At 49.8% G+C, this 23,358-nt stretch overlaps 1 protein-coding gene across 1 annotated transcript in view; it reads left to right on the top strand.

Annotated features, from left to right (window-relative positions):
* Nucleotides 1-23,358, top strand: part of AGPS (alkylglycerone phosphate synthase) — a 1,795,747-nt gene that overhangs the window by 542,789 nt on the left and 1,229,600 nt on the right. Inside the window, exon 8 of the mRNA XM_069616114.1 lies at nucleotides 6,296-6,376. Coding sequence (XP_069472215.1) covers nucleotides 6,296-6,376 — 81 coding nt within the window. The remainder of the gene's footprint in view (nucleotides 1-6,295; nucleotides 6,377-23,358) is intronic.

The following is a 23,358-nucleotide window of genomic DNA, read 5'->3' as shown; positions in this document are numbered from 1 at the left end:
TTAAAGTATTGCTCTCAGGGTCTTTCAAAGGTGAGGAATATGTGGGAGGAATCTATCCACTCGAAGAACACTTACCTTCAGTAATGTTCTTTCGAGGGGTTTGGGTCCTCCAACGTATTCCATATCTATGATGGGTAATCACCATAGCTGTGCCGCTCCGAAAAATTTTCGCCGCCCTGCTTCGATGACATCGATACGCTGTCCTCGAGGGCCTCCGTCGAGCCAACGTCACCGGATGTTATAAGTTGGATGCACGACGCCCGTAGGCTCAGTTTTCGTTTTTCCGCAAACGTGTTCGCTTCAGATATCTCGGCACGCCTCGGTTCTTCGGTGTTCTGTTCTTTCGGTTCTTCGAACCTGTTCATTGTGAAGATTTCCTTGATGTCTTCGTCTTCTTCCACTCCGCGGCCGGGTTTTAAGAAGTGTCGGGACTGCGGGTCCAAGATGTCGTTGACGGATTCGCACATCGCCTGCATCTGGTGCCTCGGTGAGGACCACAACACGGATGACTGTGTAGACTGCCAGTCGCTTACATCGAAGGCCTTGCAGGAGCATAAGAAGAAGCTTTCTGTAGGTAAGGTGGCCAAGCCCCGGAAGTCAAGATCCACTGGGCTTTCGACTGACGATTCGAGGGGCGACTCTCCGCATCGTCTGTGTAAGTCCGGGGGTCTCAGTCCAGGAGTAGGTCCCGCCATTCCTCTGCCTCTTTGAGGCACTCGCGGAAGCGCCGGCATCGGTTGCCCTCCTCGTCCGAGGACTCCGCCCATCGGCGGGTTGCTTGTCCCAACAAGCATTCCACTCCTGCAGAATGGGATTCGTTTCGGCAGGAGATGATGGCGATTTTTCAGTCGCAGGGCTCCGGTCCGTCCATTCCGTCGAAAGACACCGGCAGTGACCGTGCTAGAGACGCCGCTCGCACACATTCGGGCTTGAGCGGTTGTCACGATCACCGGGCAACTTCGAGGTCTCGGTTGGACAAGGATGGTCGCTTTAGACCTGCCCGGTCCAGGTCCCGGTCCTCGACGCCCTCGAGACCGTCGGAGCCTGTGAGGTCTTCGAAGAAGACATCGACGCCTTTGGTGCCAAGGTCGTAGAGGGACTCTCGCGAGACTCCGCCTCCGAGGAAGCCGTCAACGCCATTGGCGCTCAGGCTGTCAAAGGACACGCTTGGGGCTCTGCCCTTGAGGACTGTGTTGAAGCCGTCGGCGCCACGCTCTACGTCGACGCCGATTCCATCGATGCCTTTCGAGGCTGCTTTGTCGGAGGTAACCCGTGGCACAGTGGAACCCCCTAGAAATACTCTGGCCAAGGCTAAGAATGTATTTGTCCCTTTTTCTGTGCCCTCATTCCAGCCTCTGGATTATATTTCTGAGGTGGATGAACGGTCTGAGGAAGGTATGGTTCCTGAGGAGGTGCCTGACGAGATTTTGTCTGGCCATAGCCAGATTGAAGACCTGCGTCAGTCGTTGCATGACGCCAGTGGTCTGGACACCTCTCCGGAGGTGGAGTTCTGTAGGCCTGAGCCTGGCACCCATGCCAAGTCCTCGTACCGGCACCTTATGTCGAGGGTCACGGAATACTTGGGGTGGTCGGCGCCACCTGTTGATTTTCTGCAGGATGACCTGACGGATATCCTCGACCAAGGTCCACCAACTGACCCGGTATTGCCATTCCGTATGGCCTTGCAGAGAAGGGTAGCAGCAGCTTCGACTGCTCCGGAGAGTCTCTCGGCAGTGAGCAAGTCTTTGCCGCGAAAATACCGCCCAGCCAGTAGCGACCCTTGCTACTTGACCACGCACCCCACTCCAGAGTGTTTGGTACTGCAGGCGGCTACGGCCCCAGCAAAGCAGGCGTCGTACCCTACCATCCCTCCTGATAGGGACGACCAGCGTTTTGATGGCTGGGCAGAGTGTTTTCTTCAGGGGGTATGGCTTTACAGGCAGCCAACTCTGTGTGCTTTGTCACGTTTCACGCACACTGTGTGGAACTGTAGTTCGTTAGCGGCTGAACATATTCCTGAAGGGGAGGAACGGGATGGTTTTCTTGCTATTGTGCAGGATGGCAAGGATGCCATGTGTGAGTCCATTCAGTCGGGTCTGGACATGGCAGATTGTGTCAACCGGTTAATGGCGGCGAGCACCGTGATAGGCAGGTTTGCGTGGTTGCAGAAGTCAGGGTTTGCTCCGGATGTGCAAGCCCGGCTCCTCAACATGCCCTTTGATGTTGAACATCTTTTTGGCAGCAAGGCTGACGAGAGCCTTGAGAGGTTTCCCACCTCCAAAGCTGCAGCGAAGTTGAGCGTTGCAGTCCGCCAACCTCCGCCTTTTCGTCCTAGGGGACAGCAATGGAGGAGAGGTTCCTTTCGATATTACTCATCCTTTGGTAAATTGAGAGGAGCTGCAAGTCAAAGGGGCCACCGTAGGAGTACCAGAGGTGGAAAACAGGGTACTCGAGGTGCCAAAGCCGCTCGGCAGTTGCCTCTTTGCCCTCAGGCACTGTCGCAGCCGCTTCTGCTCGGTCTTGAGGCAATGTCCCATGGTTCGCCGGTTGGGGGGGGAGGCTGGCCTAGCATCTTGTAGAGTGGCATGCCATTACTTCGGATGTGTGGGTTCTGGAGATCATAGCCCACGGCTACTGTCTTCCTTTCCGGCAGAGGCCTCACAACAATCCACCAGGGAATCTCTCTTTGAAGTGTCCGGATCCGCTCCTTGCACAGGAAATACAATCCCTGCTGGAGAAAGGCACCATAGAACTGGTGCCTGTAGCGGAGAGGAACAAGAGATGCTATTCCCCTTATTTTTGATTTCGAAGAAAGACGGGGGATTGAGACCCATCATGGACTTGCGCGGTTTGAACAAGCTCCTCGGGAAGGACAAGTTCAAGATGGTTACTCTTTTTCAAGTCCTCCAGGCCCTTCAACTTCAGGACTGGTTGGTGTCTTTCGACCTCAAGGACGCTTACTTTCATGTGCCAATCCATCCTAAGCACAAGAAGTATCTGAGGTTCGCGGTTGGCGACTCGCACTTTCAATTTCGGGTCCTGCCATTCGGATTGACCTCCGCCCGGAGGGTCTTCACCAAGCTTATGGTGGTGGTGGCAGTGTATCTCGGGAAAGGGGGGATTCACTCCTACCCCTACCTGGATGATTGGTTGATCAGGGCACGCTCTCCCGATCAAGTCCTGGATCATCTGTCCGTCACCTGCCACTCCCTTCACAAGCTGGGCTTCTCCCTCAACTTAAAGAAGTCCCACTTGACGCCAACTCAGCGGCTCCAATACATCAGAGCAGTGCTCGACACATCCCTGGGGCAGTGTTTTCCTCCCCAGGTGAGGGCTCATCACATTCAGCAGATAGTGCACAAGTTTCAGTATGCCCAGAGCCTCGCGGGGTTCGAGTTCTTGAGGTTGCTCGGCCTCATGGCATCCTGCATTCTTCTGGTGCCAGAGGCCAGGTTGCAGATGAGATCTCTGCAATGGGCTCTCAAGATGCAGTGGTCACAGTCCTCTGGCAGGATGTCAGACCCCATGCAGGTGCCGCCCTCGGTCGGCCAGGACCTTCTGTGGTGGGCCGTCGATGGCAATCGGATGAGGGGGGGCTCCATTTTGGCTACCCTCGCCGGAGGTGACGATCGTGACGGACGCATCCCTCACGGGATGGTGAGCTCATGCCAACGAGTTGACAGTCTACGGTCGTTGGTCTCCGTCGGAGTCCAGACTCCATATCAATCTGTTGGAGCTGAGGGCCGTCAGGCTTGCCCTGAAGGCTTTTCTGCTGACTGTGCGAGGAAAGAATGGCCTGATTCTGACGGACAACACAGTGGCCATGCACTACCTCAACAAAAAGGGAGGGTGGGGGCAGGGTCACATCCTCTGTCCAGGGAGGTGATGCAGCTCTGGGCCATCCAGCAGGAAATTTCGTTCTCGGAAGTTCATCTGGCCAGAGACGAAAACGAGACGGCGGATGCTCTGAGCAGGCAGAGCAAGATCTCATGAGTGGGAGCTGGCTCAGGAGATTATCCTGTAGATCTTCACCCTTTGGAGGACCCCTCAAGTGGATCTCTTTGCCTCCAGTGTCAACCAGAAGTGCGAAAGGTTCTTCTCGCAGGATTTTCCTCCAAGAGGAACCTTAGGAGACGCGTTCATGGTGGAATGGTCCTTCCCACTGCTGTATGCGTTTCCTCCAGTCCCCATCATCCCGCAAGTGCTGCGGAGGTAACGGAGGTTTGGTTCCCGGATGATCTTCATTGCTCCGGCATGGTCTCGGAGAACGTGGTACCCGGACCTTCTCGACTTGTCCATCTGCCCTCCACGTCGTCTTCCCTACCGAGACGACCTGCTCTCACGGGAGGAGGGTCAGGTTCTCCATCCAGAGGTCAGATCACTCAACCTTCACGCTTGGCTTCTGAAAGGTTGAGGTATAAGGATTGGGACCTCCCTGAAGTGTTTCTTTCGGCCAAACGGCCTGCAGCCAAGTCCCTGTACCGTGGTCGTTGGATACATTTCTGTGGCTGGTGCAGGGTTAAGAATGTGGATCCTTTTTCATGTGACATTCCTTTGGTTCTGTCTTTTTTGCTTTCGTTAGCCCACAAGGGCCTGCAGGTTACCTGGCGGCGCTGTCCATATTTAAGCGCTCATCGGAGGAATGTTCTTATTTCAAAATTCCTTTAATTTCTCAGTTTCTCAAAGGGCTCACTAATGTGTTTACGCCATCACCTTTCCAGGTGCCTGGTTGGGATTTGAACCTTGTTCTAAAATTCCTAATGGGTGCTCCATTTGAGCCTTTACATTCTTGTCTTCTGCGACTGTTAACCCTTAAAACTGTATTTTTAGTTTCGGTCACTTCCGCTCGCAGAGTGATTGAGTTGCAAGCACTTTCAGTTAAGCCACCCTTCACTGTGTTTCACAAGGACAGGGTTGTCCATAGAGTTTGTCCTTCCTTTCTTCCGAAAGTTGTCTCGGAATTTAATTTAAGACAGGTCATTCTTCCGGCATTTTGGCCTCCTCCGCATCCTGGTAAGGAAGAGAGGCTCCATAGGTTGGATCCTAGGAGAGCTTTAAGTTTCTACATTTCACTCATGTGCCGGGTCAGAGTGGACGATCATCTCTTTATAGGTTACACTGGAAGGCGTTTGGGACAAGCTGTTACTAAGCAGACTTTGTCTAGATGGAGTATCTTGGCAATTTCTGAATATTACTGCTTGGCGGGGTAAGAACCCTCTGGTTGGCTTACGGGCCCATCCTACTAGCGGTATGGCTGCCTCTACTGCCCTGCAGAGGGGTGTTCCTATTCGAAACAAACATCTGTGAAGCAGCCACTTGGGCTTCGGTCCATACTTTTGCATGACACTACTCCCTAGATTCCATCCATGGGCAGGATCTGGCCTTTGGCAAGGCGGTCATTTACTCTGCAATTTGATTGGACATTCTAAATTTCTATATTCTAAATTTTTTCCCTCCTCCATATGTTGATACTGCTTTGGGAGTCTGTCATAGATATGGAATACGTCGGAGGACCCAATCCCCTCGAAGAACAAGTTACTCTCTTACCTGGTAACGTTCCTTCAATGGGATGGTCCGACGACGTATTCCATATCGTTCCCTCCCTACCTGCCCCGCTACAGAATTTCTTATGCGATTGCAGCTTACGTTTCCACAAGTCTTTCTGTGGTTATACTGGCAGAGGATTGGTGCCACACATTCTGGGAAAAAACTACAACTGAGGCTATGGGCGTTGTGCGTCCTACTTATAACATCCGGTGATGTCAGCTCGACGGAGGCCCTCGAGAACATCATATCGACGTCATCGACGCAGGACGCAGACACCGAAAATTTTCCAAACCAGCACAGCTGTGGTGATTGCCTGTCATAGATATGGAATAAGTCGTCGGACCATCCCATCGAAAGAACGTTGCCAGGTAAGAGAGTAACTTGTTCTTCTGATATATATATTCATATTCTTATTCCCACAGATTTTTCATCAACCACCAACCTACCACTGAACAGATTTTAACACAGATTACTCACTATCTTTTCTGTGCTTTTTGGTGACAGTTGTAGCATTTTGCTTTTGTTTGAATTCCCCCACCCTTCCTCCATATGGAACAAGGGAGCAGTGTTCAGGTGATGCTCAGATACTTAAAAAATGCAGAATTTGTGGGCGAAAGGCTGCATCGATCAAAAAGAACATTAATGAAAGTCATTGTTTTAATTTCTTTGCAATGTCTGTTATTTAGTGCTTTTACCTGGACCAAGTTTTGCTCTTTGATTTTTCTCACACCATGTTTTTATCAAACAGAATAGGATTCTATGGATTGACGAGAAAAATCTAACAGCACACGTGGAAGCTGGTATCATTGGCCAAGATCTGGAGCGACAGGTAAATAAGTAACAATACAGTTTCCATGAATTAAACATTTTACATTTCTGAAAACCTTTTGTGATGATTCACTAGGTGTTGTCACTTACCCCCACGGGGGAGAGCCTTCTCAGGAGGCTAGCAAGGTGACGCCGCTACCCCCTAGGGGTGGTTTAATGTGGGAGGACCTCATGGGGAGGGTCTCCCCTACTGGGGTTAAGGACGACCACTTGGGTCATGGACTGCACAATCTATAAACCCATACCTACCTGAAACCTCAAGCACTCCTTCACTCCTTATGACCGACACAACTATGTGTTATTGCAATATCAGGTTAGTGTCACCAACTGAGTCTAAGATGATTGTTGGGACAGTTTTTCTGAAGTCCTTAGTTGGACTTCGGAAAAACTGTCCTAACACTGGTGGCAGCAAGTCGTTCGATGGCTCAAAATGCAGGTCTTTGCATCGCAACATGCCCTAGGTCAGGGTCGTAGTTTTCGGGACCTCCAGGTCGCTTGGAAGGAAGGTTAACAGCAGGCTCTGGTTACACAGCAGGCTCACCAGTCGCCAGAAATAGGCTCAGCCCGCTTTTCTTCATCTTCCTCTTTGGATTCAGTTCCAGTGATCAACTACCTCTTCAGCTCCCAGGATCAGAACTTTATACAGGAACCCAGCCAATCAACAGGCGTGCACTATTGAAACCTGAGTGGGTGGCAGTCCTTTCAGGACAGCCAACCTTCCAGTTGGAACTGATTCCAAGCAGGCAGGCAGGCTGGAAGACAAAGGGCTGCATATTTTGGACTCCTCCCTCACTTCCTGCCTTCTCAGACAGTCTTGCCCCAGGTCTCCCACCAAAGACAAAACTTAAACAAATGACTTTCCTGGCCTAGAGGGTAGGGTAAGGACCAAGTAAGGACACGCAAATGAAAATAAAATTGAAAAAAGAAGACTGGCCATTTTGGAATAATGGGCACCCAAGGGTGCCATAGTGTAGCTGGAACAGAAATGTTAAAGGAGCAGTGAGAAAGGGGATTCACTATCTCCCCAGCAGTCTATTTAAGGTGGGGGTGTGCTGGGAGGGCGCTAGAGAGCCCAGCTAGGATGGCCACAAGCTGTGCGCTCTCCGACACCTTCAAAGATCCAGCGAATATCCCTAGCTGCATCCAGAACCCATGCGAGGTGTAATGCTGTAAGAAATCTATGCCGTCATGCGTGCAAAGTTCTAGTTTAATACGAGACCGGGAAGCGCTGATACAAGCAAGGCAGAAAGTCCCTGTGTGGCAACATCTCTGGGCTGTGGAGGAGCCGCCGCCGGCGGGCGTGTTGCACTGGCGGACACTGCAGCGGAGCGTCTGCAAGGCGAAGGACCCTGGTAACACCTGATAAACCAGTGTGTGTGGTCCTGTTGAGGGGACCGGAGCGACTACAGAACACTGCTGTGGCCAGAACTGAGTGACGCACCCAGCTGGGCAACGCCGTTGATGTACAGACCTGCGGGAGGTGATGAGTGACAAAGGCCCGATCTGGCCTAGCCAGAGGTACCCCTGTGTGGACTGGCCGCCCCCAGCGGATCTGGTTGCTGGCATTCGGTGGGAGTCAGTGGTCCGCATCCCAGCGACTCGACTGTGTGAGCCTCACGGAGTCAGCGAGGAGAAGGGGGGCTCCCTGGACTGCGTGAGCATCGGAGGAGTGCGCCGGGAGGAGCAGTCGGATTCTCGGGCACCGACAGCAGACTAACAGCACAGACAAATGTGTGCCAACGCCATTGCCCGAGAACGTAACTACGGCAGATCCTGGCCTATTCCGAGTTGGGACCTAGCTCTGAACAGCGATCTGAGCCTTCTGATAGCCCGGAATAAGGTACATAACACTGATCTGCTGTGGAGACCCCTCTGTGCTCATGGTGACTCGTGCTCTGTCGTTACCTGGGGCACGACTCATTGTTGGAGCTAACCTAAAGAGTGGCAATAAATCACTGGGGCGGTGTTGCCCGCATGGGGGTTCAAGGCCCGAACTGCGGTGTTCAGTAAACTGTCGGTTAATCCTGAAATCCTGTTGACAACTGTCTCACCACTTGCGAACAGACACCACTAAAGCAAGGAGCGAGGGAATTGTGAGCCCCAGGCCCTGAGGCGATACTCCCAACCGGTATACAGGAGAGGGGGAAACCTCAGTACATGGAATGCTCAGTTGCAAGGAGCAGTCCTAGTTAAGAACAAGACTGGAGCTGTACACACACGCTGCTTGGGTGAACGTGCTGGACCACCTGAAGGGGGACGGCTGCAAAGGGGCATCCCGCTGCCACCCGGCATCCTTGAATGGTAACAGCGAAGTCAGCACCAGATCCTGAGCACTCTGCTAAAGACGCAAGGAGTGCACTAAGAAACTGCCATTCTTCAGGACATCCCCTGAGTGAGAGTGCCCGGCACTGATTAGTGAGCCGCGCAGAGTGAAATCCCCAACACAGTGGGAATGTCCAAATCTGGCAAGGTGGGCAAGCAGCAGTAGTCCAGACTGCACTTCAACGCTCAATCTCTGACGAAACACAAAAAGCCAATGGAGAAATCCCTGTAGGCACAGCCCTAAAAGGCAGCCCTGTCCCCGTCTGGGGCTTTCCAAGACATTAAAGTGATGTTCAACTACAGTCCAGTATACAATCTTTGGGCGGAAAGGTGGACACACTAACCTGCAAGGTTGAGCACATGCAGGTCCGTTTGGACCAACATGGTGGAGGATCAATCTGCCTCTGTGTTCAGAGATATGACGCTCATGAAAAGGGCATTGAAGGAGTTAGCAGACAAATGGGGCGATTTGGAATCACGCTCCAGAAGGAATAATTTGCAGATCATCAGCGTGCCATAGACGGTGGAACAGAAGAAAATGGAGCCCTTAGTGGAGGAAATGCTGCGAGAGGCGCTTGGGCCAGAGGAATTTTCAGCCGGATATATAGTTGAGAGCGCACATGGAGTACCCAGCAGGAGGAGCCCGATCCCGGGAGCGCCTCCTCGACCGATTATAGCCCGGATGCACAGCCCGAAAAAAAAGGGACGTGACCGGCAAGGGTGATGCCATTAGTTCTTCCTGGATTTTTCAGAAAAGGTCCAGGCGTCCAGAAGACCATTCATTGAAGTGAAGAAATAATTGAGACACCGAGGAATTCGCCACGCTATGCTGTTTCCTGCAAAAACTTCTGAATAGAGCATGAGGGACAAGATTTTTTTTTCACCCTCTCGAAGAGGCCAATAGTTGAAGTATATCCTTTATCGTTGCACATAACTTGAGCCCGGATGCTCGACGGTCTGGGTGTGTTGGGGGGACCATGAGACTCCAGAGGTGTAGAGGGTGGCTGGGTTCCTGGTTGCCTCTCATGCGGAAGCTTCAGGTTCATTTGTGGGTTAGTGAAAGGTGTCGGCTGATATGTTGCGGTGATCAGCAGGGGGGTAGGTGGGATGGAAGAGTCATCATTGACGAATTGGGGTTGTCGGTGGGGGCGAAACACAGTAAACCCAACTACAACGTTACCACTTATAACTCCCGACCAGTTCAACGTTGCAGGTCAATACTCTGAGAGGCTTGTCAATACACTAGGAGAAGGCTACACTTAACCTTTGCACCTGGAATGTCAGGGGGTAAAATGTCCCACTAAATGCCAGAAATTACTGTTGTATATGCAACAGCATCGGATTGGAATAGCTTTCCTATAGGAGACTTATTTAACACCAGATACAGAGTCCAGCTTTGGGAAACCCTGGGGATGCCATAGCTACTTCACCTCATACTCCTCATATGCCAGCGTGGTGGGCACCCTGATACTTAACGCGGTAGGGTTCCATCAAACTAAAGTGGTAAGGGATAGGGAGGGCAGAGGCCTCCTAGTTCAAGGCACCATCCAAGGAGAAGTATACACATTAATTACTACAGCCCAAATCAAGACGCAGTAGATACACTAGATTGGATAGATCAGCAGTTTGGGGAGCTGCTACCCAGGGTGGTAATCTGGGCCGACAACTTCAATGCAGTGATGCAGCATGAACAAGACACGACAGGGGGAGTCTGGAAGCAAGGGGACTAGCCAGCGGCAGGGTATGGCATTCTCATGGGATATTGCAGACCTATGGAGAGTGAGAAACCAAACAGTACGGCAATACACTTGTCACTCCATACCCAACAACTCGGCGTCGAGGTTGGATTATTTTTTTATTTTGCACTCACTGCTGGATCGGGTTGGAGAAGTGAAGATCCTAGCCCGCACTTTCCCAGACAACGCCCCTGTGACGCTGGAGGTGAGATTGGAGGGCCGAGCGGGAGGCTCCCATGGCGGTTCAAAATTTAGGGCCTCTCAGACACGGTCTTCAGAGAGTCTAACAAAGGCCGTAGATGCCTTTTTTCGACCTGAATGTGGGATTGGTAGAGTCCGCTGGGATTTTGTGGGAAAGCTTTAAATGTGTGATAAGGGGCGAATGAATATCCAAGGAAGTGGGGATTCTCAGGCAGATTAGGGAAGAGCTGGCGGCTAAGGAGAGCATCATAGGGAAGCTTCAGATGACAACTCCTACAAATCGAGACCAAGCTGAGATTCTGAAGCAAGTATAAGAGTTCCAGGTGCTAGCACTTTGGGAGGTTAAATACATCAGTAATTTGGTTAATATTCGCCAATATGGGGAAGGGCACAAACCTGGCCAGACATTAGCTAGGGCAACCAAGATGGACAATTTGAAAGGCAGGATCCAGGTGATGGCACATGAGCAAGGGAAAGATTGGTTCGAAGACAGAGATAGTCCTGCAATTTTTCAAATTTCTTTTTAGTAACCTATACTCCTCCCAGATCACGCCTCTCAGGCGGATATCGAAGATTACTTGGATCAGATAGCCCTACACTGGTGCACCGACAACCAAAGAGAACACCTACGTCGTCCCCTGTCATTAGTGAGGTGCTGAACGCTATTAAATCTCTACCAAATGGGATGTCACCGGGACCTGATGGGTTCACGGCAGAATTTTATAAACACTATGTGGATAGACTGGGTCCCCATCTGTTGGGAATGTTTCAACACAGTTTAGAGACAGGACTCCTACCCGACACGCTGAGAGAATCGACGGTGGTATTATTACTAAAACCAGATGAGCCTAGCAACGATTGCTCTTCATACCACCCAATCTCACTGATTAATATAGATAACATTTTAGCCAAGATTCTAACGTCTCGGTTATCACCAATGATGCCAGTAATGGTGAGTGCCTATCAGGCGGGTTTCATCCCGGGAAGATCCACTTCGTACGGTCTACGGAGGATGTTTGGGTTGATGGCAGCAATACCTTCTGAGGAGTCTTTTGTGGCAGCCCTACTGGACGCCACTAAAGCATTCGACTCGGTTGAATGGCCATTCCTGTTCACTGTGCTGCAGTGAATCGGGATGGGAGAACATTACATCACCATGGTCCAACTATTATACACACAACCGAAAGCCAGGGTGAGAGTGAATGGTCAACTACTTTTCGCTCTGGCGATGGGGCCATTTGCTTTGCTGAGAGGGTAAGGGATATGCACCTGCACCGCAGGGCCCGATTACATACCCATAGGGTAGTAATATCATTATACGCAGATGACCTGGTACTGTTTATCAAAGATCCCAAGAAGAATCTGGACCCAGTTGTGAGGGATGTCCAGTGTTTTGGGGGTAATATCGGGACTGAAGGTAAATAAATGCTTCTAAATCCATACTCTTCCCAATGACAGAGAAGGTCAAACAATACCAAGATGGCTGCGGATTACAATGGCACATGACTCGAACTCGCTATTTGGGAATGTACAAAGTTAGGGACCCCACTGTGGTGTATCATAGTAATTATCTGAGGGTCTGTGATCAGGCTCGAAAGGCCATGTTGAGATAGACAAACCTCCCCCTTAACCTGTATGGCTGGATATCCATCATCAAAATGACACTGCTTCCTAGGTTCCTCTGCATTTTCCTGAATGCCCTGATGGAGGTTTTGGGGGGATTACTTCTGTGGTCTGAAATCGGCTATTTTACAGTTTCTATGGGCCGGTAAGCCAGCCAGAGTATCTTGGGACAAACTGGCAGGGCCTATAGGAGAACTCTTTCCTGAAGGGAAGTTTATAACATTGGAAGAGCTGAGGGAGAAAGGGGCAATGTCAGCCCTAGACACATTCCTATATTACAGATTAATAGTGAGCTTACGTCAAGTGTTTACCACGTTTCCCGATCAACCACAGGTGTCCCCTATACTGGGTAAATTGCTAAGGGGTCTGATGGGCCACAAGGTAATCTCGAAATATACTCCATGTGCATGCAATACAGGGGAATGGTTAAGGCACAGCCGCAGGAGAAATGGAGAAAGAACACTAGGGCAGGAGATTTCAGAGGAGGTATGGAGATATTGTTGTGAAGGTACCAGAAAGAGGGCTATTAACGCAAGATTTAAACTGATTCATTTTAAATACATACATCAGTTTTACTACACACCGGTTAAGCTGAAAGAATATTTCCCTGACACCTCGGGGAGATGCAATAGATGTAACCCGGAACAAGCATACTTCCTCCATTTGGCCTGGGGCTGTCCAAGCATAGAACAGTTCTGGAAACAGGTGTTTGACACGATTGGTGGAATTACAGGCCAGACGATAAACTTGGATCCATTGATCGGATTACTGCGCTATACTAAGGAGGTCCCCAAGAGCACCATGAAACTGATTGGATTGCTTCTTATATTAGCTAAACAACGGGTGGCAATTCATTGGGGGGGTGGGGTGGAGTCCTAAAATCTTGCAATGGAGGGCCGACATAATGTATTGTATTGATATGAAAAACGGTTGGCAATCGCTAACCCAGCACCAGTGCAATGTTAGAAGTATGTGGGATGCGTATACACACTTTTTGATTCAATAATCCGACGGCGGGGAAGCGACGTCCCGATACCCAAAGCTGAACCATGAATGACAGGAACAGCGCACAGGCTGGTAGATGGGTGTTTATTGCAGCGCTGCAACATTAAATAATCACCACTCAGAACTGTGAACTAATTTACTCTACTACAGGATGCACACGCAATCCAAGGACTTACTGTATATGAAACGATTTGCAAGGTGTTAAGGTGTACCGGGGCCAAGGGTGGGAGCAGGGGAATGTTGGCACATGGTGCCGAATGTTTGTTTTCCTATAAATGCTAGTAAAAAAGAATTGTAATAAAAATAAAGTGGGGGTGTGCTGGTCTCACAAAATGAAACATAGAAAAGATAAAAATATCCTTTCTAACCTTGGGAACAGTTGTTCACTCAAGGTAAGCCAGAGAAAATAAAAAGGGGAGCCCAAAGGGTAATCCAGAAACACTGCACAGAAAGTGCTGTGTGCTGCAACAATAAAATGTAGATGTCAAAGAGTTATCAAATAGGTAACATCAAAAATACACTATGGAGAAATGCTACCCATAAAAAGAGTAAAAGAAAGGATGAGTGAGGAAAAAGGTTCCAACACACTGGGGAACAAGGAAAAACAATCCAGCAAAAAGGTCTGGGATCTCACAAATGAGGGAGAATTGGCACTAAAATGAAAATCTTACCTAACAATGATCATATAAGATGTAAAATGTAACATCATGTTGGTAGGAGCATTGAAAAGTGACTCGTGGGACAAGAGAAGCTGTTCTAGTGCCCTGTGTGTGGGGGGGGTAGTCAGCAGAACAATGTAAAAACAGATGACGTCTCATTGACAGACATTCGTCCTGGATGTGGGCCAGCTGAGAAGGAAAGCAGCACTGTAGACGGTCCAGTGCGGGAGAATCAAAGGTGGAGCTGAGAATGCTCGGGGGAAGCTGCAAGCAGTCCTCTGGTGTAGACGAGAAGCAGGTGGCAAGAATCCTTTGCCCGGTGCTGTGGAGCTGGTCGTGAACATGGCTGGAGGCTGAGAAGTGGTGGCGCGACCTGGAGAAGGTGCAACAGTGCGTACACCGCTGGCCTGACAACAAAGAACCTGGATCAGGAGCTACGGAGACAAGGAAGGCCCGCGTAACGCTCCCGAACAAAGTGAGACCCCAGGAAGAACCGGCAGAGCGTCCCAAAGCCAGCAGAGGTAACTGGTATAACGCAGGAACCAGTAGGGGCATACAACTTTAAAGTGAACACAAGTTAATTGGAAATACTGAGTGCAAGTTATTTGAACTTAATGATACGAGTAATGCTCCTTGTGGCAGTACTTGGCAGGAGAGTGAACCAGAGGGGAGGAAAGAAAGGGTTTGGCATCCAAGCAAGATACGCGTCTGGCACCCGAAGCAAAACCAAGCAACCATAAAAGGGAGTCTCCCTGAAGACAGTGGCAGAGATAAGACTACTAGCCACCAGGCAAGAGTCTGGGACCCTGTTCGTTGCAATCAGTGGGGAAGACGATATAGTCTGATAGTTGTCAAATTATTGATTTTTCTGCCAGATGTTCCTCATTTGAGGTACCACATATTTTATGGTCTTTGAACAGGGGTGTTTTTCATATCTTTCCTTTTTTTCTTTTTTCTAATTTTTGTGTATTGAATTTCTCTTCTTTCTCTGTCCTTAACTGTATGGGAAAGGACACAGTCTCTGCACTATTTTCATTCTCACCCTGCCGAAAGCCGAGTCTAGGAGTGCTGTCATAATCAATTGGAGAGACTTCATTATGAAACGAGCGTTAATGATCAATAATGGATTTTTACATTTATCAGAAAAATAATGGGCAGGATGGTCTCCATCATTTCAATTTGGAGAGTTGTCAACACAGGGACATGAATAGGGTTGTAATTGTACTGTTCAAATGCATTCTGAACTTTAACTGTTCTAAGATGTGATGTATGTCATATTCGTATGACACAAATTAGTGTATAAACTAGTAATCTCACGAAGAGGATGTACAGATGTAATAGATTGTTCAAAGCCCTTACACTAGTTCAGAGTAGTGAAGGGGCATAGTCACGTCAATTTGTAGGTTGACTAAAATCGGGATATAAAATTTGTCGTCATACTGCTCAAGGGCACTCTGCACTTTACTTGCGTTGATAGGGGATGCATGTCATATTTACATGATACAAATCATTATATATTCCGTTCGGAATGAACCGAATTTGAAATGCTGACAAGGTAATCACTGGTCAACATTTCGAATGACTTGGCATTGTAATCTTGAACTTGTTGGAGTTGGAAAGCATTATGCACTCTTGATGTATTGGTTGTGAAAACAACCCTTGCAGGTATAACCAAGTTTATTGAAACATGTTAGGGATGCAAATTCGAGGGATTCCCCATTCGTGGTCGAACTGCACTTTGCACTTTAGATTACTTAGAAATGTTAGGGACCATGTACCCACGTTTGATATACATGTTTGCATACACTTTGAAACAACGTTAGCCAATAATACATGTGAAAAACTAAGATGGTAACAACCGTAAGCACTGCAGGTGCTAATCACTAGCAATTTCGGAAAGCAAGTGCATAAGGCACCTCAAAAGTTTTGGCTGTAAAGATATCTTGACACTGTTATCCCAGACAATCAAAATGTTAAGCATGTCGATTTTAGATATTGCTTAGTAGAGATTGTAATACACTTTGCACTGTCTAATTCGTACATGGAAATCCTTGTTTTCTATGTGTGCGCTAGTCAGCCCTGCATCCTTCTCCTCAGCATATTTGATCCTGCTCCCTCTGCTCACTCCTAGCATCCTACCTCAGTGACGCTGTACACCTGATCAAGCCATAGATCCCACTGCAACTGACTGCTCTGCCATAGCCCCCACTGCTGAGGGCGAGTTCCTGCTGCTTTCATCCAGCGCCTCGTCAACGGTGACCGGGGCCTCCCTCCATCAGCCCACTCCAAAGCGTCCTCCTCAGCTGTCTCTTGCTGTCCCCTTCACCACCCCATCCTACATTGCTCCCCCTTGCCACTCTCTTCCCACTCTGCAGCTCCTCATCAACCGTGGCTGATCCTTCCTCCCATCGGCCAACTCCAGGGCGTCCTCCTCATCTGTCCCCTACTGTCCACCTCCCCACCTCACACTACGTTGCTGCCTCTTGCCACACTTTCCCACTCTGCAGTCTTCCTTCTTCCTCTGGGAAACCAAGCCTGTGTGCTCTGGGCTGGGGAATCTGATCCACCCGACCTTCTGCTCCCTTTCCAGTTCCCTATCCCAGCACCTTGTCGTCTTGTCCCCCCCCCCCCCCCCGAGTACCTGGACCTCCTGCCTCATTGTTCTCTTGACTGGGATATCTGGTCCTTCTGATCTTCCTCTCTCCCTCCAACTCCTTACACCAGTGCCTTGTCGTCTTGTCCCTGAAGCACTCAGATTTCTTCCTCACAATACCACAGACTTTAGTCTGATCTACCTGTCCTCTGACTTTCCCACCAGCACCTCTGTCCTATCTCACCTGTGTGCTACTGTCTGCAGAGCCTGACCCCTACCTCAGCACCTTCTCCCTGAACCCTATCCCCTCCACCACCTACCATTCTCCTTCCCAGGTATACTCCCATAGGCAGCTTCACAACCCACTGATCAACTCCTTGCTGTCTTACTCCCTGTTATGCTCTTTTCCCTCTCACAGTCCTGCCCCACTACCCCTCCCTCCCCTATTTCCCCTGCCCTCTTCCGGTCAAAACACTCTCCTTCTCATGGCCATCTCCTCTCTCAACCTTCCTCCCACCTCCCAAACCCACTCAACCCCGCTCCCCATTGCCTCATTCCAACTCTGCAACCTCATCTACCCTAATTTCACTAACGCTTCCATGCCTTTGACAACGCCCTCTGGAATACCAGGTCGATTTGTAACAAAACTGCAGCTGTCCTTGACCTTTACTTACGCTCAACCTCCAATTTCTCTGTATCACTGAAACCTGGATCCCGCCCCACAACACATCCGTTCCTGCTTCCCTCACCTCTTCCTCTTCTTTTGAACATGTCCCTCGATCCTCTGGCCGCGGAGTTGGTCTAGGCCTTCTTTTGGCCACACTTCACCTCTTCTCCCTCTCCTAATTCTCTACCTACTCTCCCTTCCTTTGAATTCATGTTCAAAATCTTTAATTCTCTGCATGCTATCTCAATCCTAATCATCTACCACCCCCCTGGCCCTGTCGGCTCCTTCTATCAGGACATTGACCAGCTCCTCAACCTCATTTCCCCCATCCCCACTCCACAAATTGTACTTGGCTACTTTAATCTCCATCTCTCTTCAAACCCCCCTCTCCTCTTATCCATCCTTGACTCCTACATTCTCTCTCCCCTCCCATCCCACAATCTGGCTCTATATATTGACCTCTTCTTTACCTCCTCTTTCACCGCCTCTCCTATTGCCGCTTTACCCAACTACCTATCTGATCACTCTTTACTCTTTTTCCCCTCACCCCCCCCCCCCGCCACCCTCTTCTTCCGGCGTAACCTACGTAGCTTCAACCCTTCTCTATTCCTTGCATCCTGCACCCCCCCCCTTCCCACTTCTCCCCTCTCTCTCTGCCTCTGATGCCTCCTCCATCTTAACTTTCTCTCTCTCTTCTACTCTTGATCTTCTTTACCCCCTCTCCTCATTTTGCCCTTCTCGCCGACCTGCTCAAACTTGACTTTCATCTCATCTCTCCTCCATGCGCCGCCTCCTTGGGCGCCTTGAACGTCTCTGGCTCAAACACCCCACCTCCTCTAACCAATCTGTATGCTTCTCCTATAATACCCTCTGACTCCTGCTTCAACTCCGCTAAACGTACCTACTTCTCTACCTTCTCCAGTCTCAGTCCTCCCACCCTCGCTGCATCTTTAAAACTTTATCCCGACTTCTCTCTCCAGCTACCCCTGATCCTTCAATCGCCTCTCCTCTTTCTGCTACTGATCTTGCCTCCTTCTTTTCTAACAAAGTCCTCAATCTCCGCCAACCTATCCTCTCCTCCCCCTCTTACTCTCCTCCTCCCCCCCCAACCTCTTCCATGTCCTCTTTCACTCCTGACACTCAATCTGAAGTTATCCTCCTTCTAACCAAAACTCCTCCTACTGCTTCTCCCGCTGACCCCATTCCTACCCTCCTCATCCCTAAAACCTACCCCCTCCTCATGCCCGATCTTGCCTCCTTTTTTAACATCTGCCTCTGGACTTCCACTTTTCCTACTCCTTTTAAACATGCGACTATTATCCCTTTTCTCAAAAAACCTTCTGCTAATCCCCATCTTGCATCCAATTATCCCCATCTCTCTCCTACCCTTTCTCTCCAAACTTCTCAAACGCATCGTCTATTCTCAACTCTCTTCCTTCATCTCTAACCACTCCCTCATTCCCTCTACCCAATCCGGCTTCGTCCCTCTACACTCCACTGAAACTGCCCTCATCTCTGTTCTTAACTCTCTCTTTTCTGCACGCTACTCTAAGCACTCTTCCATTCGTATGGCCCTGCTCCGAGTCTGCACACGGCTGGAGGCTTCCATCGTCCCCCGCCGGGGACGAAGTAGCAAGAAGGTACGAGCGGTGTGGAGTGCAGGGAGGATTGACGAAAGGGAAAACATTTTTTATAAAAAAAATCCTTGCCAGAGACCCTGGCGGGGGCGAAGGCAGCCTCTCAGCCGTGGGCATAGCCTCGCTTCGAGCCTCCTCATTGGCTGAAGGGCTGCCACGCCACCCGCCAAGGACAAGGCAGCTGGAATCCTGGCCGAGAATCGAAGGATTCTCGGCCGGGTAACGACCCGGCGAGAGCCAATCAGAATCCGTGCTTCATTCTGCTTGACTCTCGCTGGGTACTAATAACAAATAGAGGACCATAAGAGGACACAATAGTGATCCTGGGGAAATCGTCAGGAGAATTGGCACTCTTCTTTCGCGAAATACCTAATATTCCCATTTCTTGTTTAAGCAGAGGAGGCCCTCTGATTTGACTGAAGGTCTTCCAGAACTCTAGCTTGGCACTGAGGCAGGTTGGTAGTGCCTCTCAGCGATGGTCTGGATACTGGGCATCACAGTCCCTGCTGGGGTTCTGCACCTTGGTTCTCTTTAATGTAGATACTCTGCATTTGCTCAAAGCCGATACACAATGCTTTTTTGAAACAAACAGAACATTGCATACCTCACAGAAGCTGAGTTATGCAGACCATTTTTATAAACAATATGAGGTAGGCGTGCTGACCTTTCCTTCCAATGTGCAATGGAATGGACGTTTGTGAAGCAGAAAGCAGTATTTAATAGTCTGTTATTTAGCACATTCAGGAAAAGCTGAATTTGCAGTACTTTATGTGAGGGTGTAGGAGTAAGAGACAGACACACAGTGGCATGTTGATAATGTAATCATGAAATGGGGGGTTGGGGGGGGGAGTTGGAGGAAAACCTAGCTATCCCTAACTCTAAGAGGGGTGTCCCTGCCTCATCAAAACTAGCTAATTAAACTGTTTGTGTCAGGATGTCCAAACTAAAATTCACCGTCCTGTGTCCAAATCCTAACCTGTCCCTTAAATGCTAATCTTAATATAAGGTGATAAGAAAAATGTATTTTGACTGCCATCCTGCAGACCGGCTTTGTAGTTTAAAAATAAATTTCTGATTCCAAGATGGCCACCGGTACCCAGTAGACATGCTGACAGCCGCTCCGATTGTCCATGGAGGATAAAGACGCTTTCCACCACCCCGAAAGCCATCCACACCCATCCGCGAGCAGTGGAGTAGATTTGAAAATTTCAGGGAGAACGGGGTGCCTTTGCGGCAACTACAGGAGACCAGGCAGGAGACTTGGGCGCAGCCGCGGGGACAGGGCTGTGCGTGCACCTCAGTCAAAGCACGGCTTGCCAGCGCCCGGATGAACAGTCATTGGCAGTACAGCCAAGAAAGTGCGAGTATCTGGAGGCATGTCTCCCCGCCGACCATAGCTTCATCTGAGAGGTCATTTGACCCAGGAGTGGGCAGCAGCACCGCCAGGAAGGAGTGAATAACTAGAGGCACGTCCGGCGGCCCTGGTCCGTCCCCGCCAAGTACTCTGCCACCTGGGGGGAGAAGTGAGAACCCAGACAAAGAGCCCTACGGGACAGAGCTGCAAGCGGGCAGTTCCAACAGAGATCAGAACCGCGAAAGGTTGTGAAACACAACCCCTGCCACTGGGGGTGAAGTAGTGCAGCTGAACGTACATTTGTCGCTGTGGCAGGTGGGGGTCGACAGGAGCGGAAAGTGGCGTAGTTCCAATTGAGTCCCGTGCAAAGAAACACAGGCCAGCTAGGCAACCCTCCACAGAGAAGTGAGCAGTGAAGGCTGGGAGATTTCCAGCGAAGACTTGAATCTCTGGGTGGGGTTCTGGCCCCCGGGGAACTACATCTGTGGAGCCTGAAACAAAGGAGAGCACCGTAGAGGAGGTGAGCCCCGGGGAGCTGGGTAAGCCCTGGTGGAGATCTAAGGAGCGGACCTCAAACAGCCCAGTGAAAGCAGCAGCCGGAACTAGTGGGGTTGGACAGGTCCTTGTACACCCGGGGCTCTTAAGAGGTGTCAAGAAGGAGAGCTCCGTGTGCAGGTGGAGCATAAGAGAAGGCCCCCGCGAAGAACGCTGGCACCCCTACGGAAACACAAAGGCACAACTAGCGAGAAGAAAGCTGTGGGCTCTGACGCACCCCTTTGCGGGGGAGACATCACCGTAAGCCGGGCCCAAGCTAACAAGGGCAAATGTCGAAATCCAAGGCAAAGGCTGCAGGTTCCAACCGGGAGACCCGCAGGGTACCCTACCAATGAGCTGGGGCGCCGCAGATGCAAATGGTCCCAGTAAAACAATGACGGGCATGGAAGAGGAGGTGGACCTTGGTGAACGGGAGCAACCCGATCCCCTACTTAAGCAGCACATGCACACAGACTTGATGTCCCTACAATCCACGCTCACAAAGGTGTTCCAGGGACAATTTTAGTTAATGAGGTCGGACCTCAACGCGGCAATGAATGAGATAGGCAAAAACTGGGTCAATTTGGAGAGAGGACCGATCTCTTGGAGAAGGGGTCGCATTAGGTGGGGATGGATATAAAAGAACAGTAAAGCTATAGAGCGTCTGAACTTAGCTACCAGAAATCTTAAACTACAAACAGAGGTTTTGGAAAAACGATCTCGCAGAATCAATATACGGATCAGGAATCTGCCAGAGTCGGTGATGGACAGGGAGTTGAAGACCCACGCACAGGAATTATTTGCAAATATCATGGGTGATATTCTCCCGGAGGAGATCAGCTTGAACCGAATCCATAGAACGAGCAGACTCGTGAGGGGGCCAGGAGGAAGACCCAGAGATGTGTTGGCTGCCTTCACAAGCTATTCCCAGAAGGAGGCGGCATTGAGAGCAGCACAGGCCAAGGAACCTCTTGCGTACAAGGGTTCCCCTATCCAGCTATACCAGGACTTGGAGGGTACCACGCTCTTGAAGAGGAGACAGATGGGCCCTGTGGTCACGGAATTGGCTCGCAGAAGCATTTGATATAAGTGGACCTTTCCATTTGGATTGTTATTTGAGTGATGGGGTATGCAGAGACGCATTACCACCGCACAGGAGGGGGAGGATTTGTTGCAATTGGAGTTTGATCAGAATGCCCAGCGGGATCGCCCCTCAGTGTGAGAGCAGAGTGTGACCCAGACCATGGGAATGGGAGACAGCGCGAGAGAAACGTAGGCGAAGGCACCTTCTAAGGATCCCCCAACCCAGACTGAGGGAGCAAACGGTGGAACGAGCCCAGAGGTTTGAGGGGAAAACGCAAGTAGAAAAAGGCTAGAAAGCCTGTATCAATGAATAGAGGTGATGTGCACAGAAGGGTGGGAAGTAAGGCATGGGGAGCAGCAGTGATTGCTCTCTTAGATTTCAAGAGGGTGGGAATGCCCGGGGGAATACCCTGATGAGGAGTGAGTTATGTGGAGCAGGGGGTAGAGAAAGGGGGGTGGGATAGGGAGTTTGGGGCAGGGAGGCAAGGGGGTGGAGCGACAGGGGGAGGAAGCCTCAGAGGCTGGGGAGGGGCAATGGGGGGGGGGGTTACAGGCACAGCGGGGAAAAGGGGGCGGCGCACCATATTAGAACAGGGGGAGAGCGGAGTGGAGGCGGACTTCAGAGCCTAGGGATGAGGGCGATAGACCAATTAGAAATTCGGAGACAAGGTTGGGAACCTAAACACATTGCATAGGACAACCAAGGCATAAAATAGTTTTAAAACATATTTAGCAGAATTTGCTAATTAAAATGTTCTGCATTAGCAACCAAACGTATTTCATTAGCAGTTTTGTACTGATATTTTTTAATGTCACCACAAGTTATTTTTACCCAAGACATTAAATGAGCAACCATACAGCATTTTTGTGTACCGCTGAAGATGATTAGGGAGATGAGCGTCTGTAAAATGTACAGGTTAGTTGCATGAATGTACACAAATAATTAGAAACGATAAAAAGCCGCAGAAAACAGTTTTCGGTGTAAAGCTTTGTGCAAACGGGTGCAGCTGATATTGCACACGGCAGTGTCACATACATTGTATGGTGGCCCCATCATTTGCTGTGTAGGGAGAAATTCAGAAGTTTTGTGAATGAAAAAGTTCGCAATGTTAAAGGAAAGTCCTTGCTGGACACTAAATACATAGAATGGTGTTGCGGCAGGCAGGGTACATTACAACTTTAGGTGGAGAAGAAGGCCCTTTCCTGTCATTGATATGAACTAATTTCAATATAGTGTTCAATACCACTTTCTGGGGAGCACAGGGCCACTAAAGGTCCTCAAGCCCGAGCCACGTCGGTCCAAGCACAGCATTTCAGCCATGCGCACCCATTAAAGCTATATTTATTGCTATTAGCACTCAGAGCCCTATCTGGAGACAATGCTCTGTAGCACTACTGTAATTAAGACTTGTGTATCCTCTTACATTTTTAGGAATGGAATTGCAGGGCTGTATTTTAAAAAAAATAATAAATAAATAAAGAAAATGTATACTGGTCTTTGCCAAACAGGAAATAGTTTGCTTAGTAAAATTATCATTCCGATTGCTTCTGGTTTGCAATTATTTGGAA

The sequence above is a fragment of the Ambystoma mexicanum genome, chromosome 9 (genome assembly GCF_040938575.1).
Source record: "Ambystoma mexicanum isolate Mex_15411 chromosome 9, UKY_AmexF1_1, whole genome shotgun sequence".
Lineage (NCBI taxonomy): Eukaryota > Metazoa > Chordata > Amphibia > Caudata > Ambystomatidae > Ambystoma > Ambystoma mexicanum.
This window is presented reverse-complemented; position numbering and strand designations above follow the sequence as displayed.